The sequence below is a fragment of the Dendrobates tinctorius genome, unplaced genomic scaffold (genome assembly GCF_039654945.1).
Source record: "Dendrobates tinctorius isolate UK_male_01 unplaced genomic scaffold, ASM3965494v1 ptg000127l, whole genome shotgun sequence".
Lineage (NCBI taxonomy): Eukaryota > Metazoa > Chordata > Amphibia > Anura > Dendrobatidae > Dendrobates > Dendrobates tinctorius.
Window position 1 is genome coordinate 15,056,301 of NW_027361795.1, and position 6,152 is coordinate 15,062,452.

General features: G+C 52.2%; 1 protein-coding gene across 1 annotated transcript in view; it reads right to left on the minus strand.

Moving 5' to 3' along the window:
* IPO9 (importin 9) overlaps nt 1-4,437 on the minus strand; it is a 137,695-nt gene extending 133,258 nt beyond the window's left edge. The window contains exons 1-2 of the mRNA XM_073542545.1: nt 4,100-4,437; nt 3,663-3,724 (exon numbers count right to left, since the gene is read on the minus strand). Of these exons, the coding sequence (XP_073398646.1) occupies nt 3,663-3,724; nt 4,100-4,247 (210 nt within the window). The 5' untranslated portion in view covers nt 4,248-4,437. The remainder of the gene's footprint in view (nt 1-3,662; nt 3,725-4,099) is intronic.
* Nucleotides 4,438-6,152: the final 1,715 nt, after the last annotated feature.

Consider the following 6,152-nt stretch of genomic DNA (forward strand, 5'->3'; position numbering starts at 1 on the left):
TACCTCTGTCCTCATAGACTGTAAGCTTGCGAGCAGGGCCCTCTTTCCTCTTGGTATTTGTTATAATCTATGTGATTGTTATGCTGTAATGTCTATTGTCTGTACAAGTCCCCTCTGAAATGTAAAGTGCTGCGGAATATGTCGGCGCTATAGAAATAAAATTTATTATTATTAGAAGCAATTATTCCCGTCTTGGCCATGATAGGCAGAGATGGGCATCACAACACTCATGATCTTTTAATCCAAAAATTCAGTAAAACATTTGAATACTCTAAATGTAAGAAACATGGAGAGACCGCAAATTTTAAAAGACATAGTATGAAGAGAGACTAAATATAAGTTTCTACAAGAAATGTGATTTACTGTTTACTTTTTTAGCACTCGCAAATGGGTGGGGCTTAGTAAGTAGGGGTGTGGCTGGCAGCATGATACATTTACATCAGCAATTGACATGAAATATAGCACACATACACCAGCCCATAGCTTACTCACACTTGGACAAGCCACTGAGAGACCTGAGCATCTGGAGAATTTTGCCGAGTTTTACTAAATTGCATTTATCATTAAATGGAATCTGTCAGTAGGATCAACCCTCCTAAGCCGTCTACATGGGCATGTGAAATTCAATGTCTTATTCCACAGAAATAATTTTTTTTACTATGTAAAGGAAGTGTCCCCAGTGTGAGACACAAAGACTGAGTCTGCTCTCCTTTTCTCAATGCAGAGCTGCAGATGTTGTAATGAGACAAAGCTCAGCTCTGCTGTACTGTAGTAGTTGAAATCATTTTATTCCCCTTAGACTGCATAGGAGGGCTTATCCTACTGACAGGTTCATTTTAAGGACTAATTCAGATGTCCGTGTTTAAACAGGTACATGAAAAAAATTGTACCGAGTCATCAGCATTTGGCTCAATGTGACATCAGTGTTTACGCCATTTTTTCGCTTCAGTTTTTTTTACAGATTGATAAATTACTATTGCAATGTTAAATCGTGGCAGCATAAGGATGGAACAAAGATGCCCTCCGTGTACTGTACATGTTGTTCACATGGCCCATAGACTTGTATTGGCCCTTTCCATCAGTAATATTGTAAAAAAAAAAAAAAAAAAAAGACACCTGATTCTTTTGCACGGACAGTGTGGAGAACAAAAAGGACATGAATAGCAACAAATTATAATGGGTGCGTGTTGTATCCGTGAAAAAATAAGAAACGGATACAACATGTACTAGCAATACAGACATCTCGATGAGGACAAAAACTGACGTAGAAACAACTGCCTAAAGTAAATGTCCCCCTACAAATATGAATTGTAAAGGGAGGGCAGGTAAATTTACATTCCAAACCTTCTGTATATTCCAGGCTGGCGGTAGATGCTTTTATTTCATAAGTGAAGGCATCACAGCCATGCTGGTCTGACTGTTGGGACACCCACAGACCCGTAGAATAATAGGGCTGCAGTGCCGATCTAGGGATGCTCCACGGTGACGATTTCCGACCTAGTACTCTGGCTAGGCTTACATGACATTTTCCACTTATGTTCAACTTATGGACAGACAGGAGCTATACACATATGACAAACGCATGTAGTACTTTTTTTTAGTTGCCTATTGAGGACATTTGCCTAACTGTGCCCTGTAGCGTGAAATATCTGAGTTATCCATAAACATACACTGGGGACGACACCCGACATACTGACAATGGAAGTCTCAAAAGTGACGTAAACCAAGTCTAACCTGAACCATTTATCCAAATTCAAACATTTGGGAGAACTGACCACAGATGTTCTGTGGATGTACGCGTGCACAAATCCTTCTGTCTCCTCGTGTAATTCCACACAGCCTTGATAATACTGAGATCAGGACTCTGTGGAGACTATATACTCATAGTTCTTTAAGAGAATCTGTCAGCAGCTTTTTGCTATGTAATCAGAGTGCAGTGATGTAGTGGTTGAGAGCCGGATTCCAGGGATGTGTCACCTACTGGGCTGTGTTTTGCTGTTTCAATAATGTGTTTCATCACTACAGGACAACTGGCCTCGTGACTGCTAGTCCAACCCTGCATAAGCACGGATTAGCAGCCTTCTGCCAATACACAGCGTACATAGAAAGTTGCCAATCAGCGATGGAGTAAAGGTACTGTCACACTTAGCGATGTACCAGCGATCCCGACCAGTGATATGACGCGGTCAGGATCGCTGGTACATCGCTAAGTGGTCGCTAGTGAGCTGCCACACAGGCAGATCTCACTAGCGACATCGCTGGGGACGGGGGTCGCTACTTACCTGTCACACCAGGCGATCCTGCGTCCTCCCGCCCGGCTCCACGCGTCGCTCGTCCTCACAGCAGGAAGCTGACAACGAGAAACAGCCCTGAACGTTCTCGCGCGATCAGCGATTACCAGCGGGGGAGCGGGTCGTAGGTATCAGACACAGCGATATCGCTAGCAATATCGCTATAACGTCACTAGTTATAGCGATATTGCTAGCGATATCTCTTAGTGTGACATGCCCTTTACACAAGGATCAAGAGTCTCAATCTGCAATTGATTCTATCAAAACTGATTCTATCATAACTGCGGCACCCAGTATACTAAGTGACATCGCTGGAATCAGGGTCTCTGTCTCTACCCCGCACTGCTGTCAGATTACATATCAAAACCTCCTGACAGATTCCATTTTGATGACATTGGTTGCATGTTTTGTCCTTTTAAAGAATAAGTTGGAGCCAATCAGAAGCCTTCCTGAGGGTGTAAGTATCTGACTGTACTTCTCTGAATTGAGAACAACAAGAAATGGGCAACAGAAATTGGAAGGTGTCCTGTATTGACAACTCAGAACTGGCAGCTACAAGTGGGACCCAGCAACACCCAATTAATGTTCTGAAAAGTGTAGCCAGAAGTGATCTTCAGGTAAGAATTGAGGAAAAAAGTCATTGACATGAAAACAGGGCCAAGCGGCTCAACTATGCACAGATCCACATGGAGACATGTCAGTTTTTCCCGGCACCACAGATGACATCTGTGGGATATATATCAGAATAGAATGCAGAAGAATGACAGTAAGCGCTCTGGACAGATAAGTCAAAATGTGAAATTTTTAACTGCACATGACAGCCGTTTGTTTGCCAAAGGGCCGATAAGCAGTACAATAAGTCCTACAGTGAAGCATGGTGGGAGCTCCTTGCGTTTCAGCAAATGGAGTTTGGGATTTGGTAAGGAATAAGTTTCCTCAATGCTGAGAAACACAGGATTAATACCATCATGGAGGCGTCTGATCGGCTACATTTATTCTGCCGCAGGACTATGACCCCAAACACACAGCCAGTCATTAAGGACTCTCTTTAGTGTAAAGCACAAGGGGTACTAGAAGTGATGATTATGGCCCCCGATCTCAGCATCATCTGGTCTGTCTGGGACTACACGAAGAAACAGTTCTCGGATGTTCCCCTGCGGCGGCCTTTGTCCGTAAGAGCTGATGCTGTTTAAAGGCGAAAGTCAGTGCCAGCAAATACTGGCAGGACTTTACATTGTGTTAATTGATAAAACTATTAACACTCAGCTTCATTCTCCCCACAGCACTACACACTGGAGCGGGGTCCCTACATGAGAAGACCACCCTGCCAGGCAGAGGCACCAACACCCCGAGCCGCAGCCATTGTCTTACCTGCCGTATGGCGAGAGCACCTTGGGGGTCAACAGTCAGCTCCGCCAGGTGCACCCCGAACTCTACAAGACAAGAAGCCCAGCGTCAGTGGTCTGCTGATCCCCCACCCTGCCCGCAGCGCCCATCCTCACCCTCACCCTGCCCGCAGCGCCCATCCTCACCCTCACCCTGCCCGCAGCCCCCATCCTCACCCTGCCCGCAGCGCCCATCCTCACCCTGCCCGCAGCTCCCATCCTCACCCTCACCCTGCCCGCAGCGCCCATCCTCACCCTCACCCTGCCCGCAGCTCCCATCCTCACCCTGCCCGCAGCCCCCATCCTCACCCTGCCCGTAGCGCCCATCCTCACCCTCACCCTGCCCGCAGCGCCCATCCTCACCCTCACCCTGCCCGCAGCGCCCATCCTCACCCTCACCCTGCCCGCAGCGCCCATCCTCACCCTCTGTCACTTCCAGCACTTTCAGCTGCTCCTCCGCCGCCGCTCGCACCTCGTGTCCAGGGGAGAGGATACCACCGAGGGTTTCCAACAGGGCCTCCCGCAGCCCTGCCTGCACAGCGGGGAAACCGGGCGGCATGCCCTGCGCCATTACACCGATACGCTGCCGAGCATCGGCCGGGAAAACTTCAATGCCTTCCTCTACAGCGCGCCAAACACCGCCCGCCAAGCCGCGCACGCAGGGAGAGCGGAGGGCGGGACCACGCTGGGGCGGGAGGCGGAGACACGCGGGTTCAAGGGTCAGAGGGAACGCGCAGAGCCGCAGGATGCTGGGGCCGTGCGGGAGGCAGCGTTACCCTCACCCGTGCACTGCCCTTTGTTGTGGTCTTTGTGCAGTGGCTCTTGTGCTGCACTGGTCCTTGTCCTCTGGTCCCTGTGCAGTGGCTCTTGGGCTGCACTGGTCCCTGTCCTGTGCTCTGGGCACTGGTTCTTTTGCTGCTCTGGTCCCTGTGCAGTGGCTCTTGGGCTGCGCTGGTCCCTGTCTTGTGCTCTGGTCACTGTGCAGTGGCTCTTGGGCTGCTCTGGTCCCTGTCTTGTTCTCTGGTCACTGTGCAGTGGCTCTTGGGCTGCACTGGTCCCTGTCTTGTGCTCTGTTCACTGTGCAGTGGCTCTTGGGCTGCACTGGTCCCTGTCTTGTGCTCTGGTCACTGTGCAGTGGCTCTTGGGCTGCGCTGGTCCCTGTCCTCTGGTCCCTGTGCACTGCCCCTTGTGCTGCGCTGGTCCCTGTCCTCTGGTCCCTGTGCACTGCCCCTTGTGCTGCGCTGGTCCTTGTCCTCTGGTCCCTGTGCACTGGCTCTTGTGCTGTGCTGGTCCCTGTCCTGTGCTCTGGTCCCTGTGCAGTGGCTCTTGTGCTGCGCTGGTCCCTGTCCTCTGGTCCCTGTGCACTGGCCCTTGTGCTGCGCTGGTCCCTGTCGTCTGGTCCCTGTGCAGTGGCTCTTGTGCTGCGCTGGTCCCTGTCCTGTGCTCTGGTCCCTGTGCAGTGGCTCTTGTGCTGCGCTGGTCCCTGTCCTATGCGCTGGTCCCTGTGCAGTGGCTCTTGTGCTGCGCTGGTCCCTGTGCACTGGCTCTTGTGCTGTGCTGGTCCCTGTCCTGTGCTCTGGTCCCTGTGCAGTGGCTCTTGTGCTGCGCTGGTCCCTGTCGTCTGGTCCCTGTGCACTGGCCCTTGTGCTGCGCTGGTCCCTGTCGTCTGGTCCCTGTGCAGTGGCTCTTGTGCTGCGCTGGTCCCTGTCCTGTGCTCTGGTCCCTGTGCAGTGGCTCTTGTGCTGCGCTGGTCCCTGTCCTATGCGCTGGTCCCTGTGCAGTGGCTCTTGTGCTGCGCTGGTCCCTGTGCACTGGCTCTTGTGCTGCACTGGTCCCTGTCCTGTGCTCTGGGCACTGGTTCTTTTGCTGCTCTGGTCCCTGTGCAGTGGCTCTTGGACTGCGCTGGTCCCTGTCTTGTGCTCTGGTCCCTGTGCAGTGGCTCTTGTGCTGCGCTGGTCCCTGTGCAGTGGCTCTTGTGCTGCGCTGGTCCCTGTCCTCTGGTCCCTGTGCACTGGCCCTTGTGCTGCGCTGGTCCCTGCCGTCTGGTCCCTGTGCAGTGGCTCTTGTGCTGCGCTGGTCCCTGTCCTGTGCTCTGGTCCCTGTGCAGTGGCTCTTGTGCTGCGCTGGTCCCTGTCCTGTGCTCTGGTCCCTGTGCAGTGGCTCTTGTGCTGCGCTGGTCCCTGTCCTATGCGCTGGTCCCTGTGCAGTGGCTCTTGTGCTGCGCTGGTCCCTGTGCACTGGCTCTTGTGCTGCACTGGTCCCTGTCCTGTGCTCTGGGCACTGGTTCTTTTGCTGCTCTGGTCCCTGTGCAGTGGCTCTTGGACTGCGCTGGTCCCTGTCTTGTGCTCTGGTCACTGTGCAGTGGCTCTTGGGCTGCTCTGGTCCCTGTCTTGTGCTCTGGTCACTGTGCAGTGGCTCTTGGGCTGCGCTGGTCCCTGTCTTGTGCTCTGGTCACTGTGCAGTGGCTCTTGGGCTG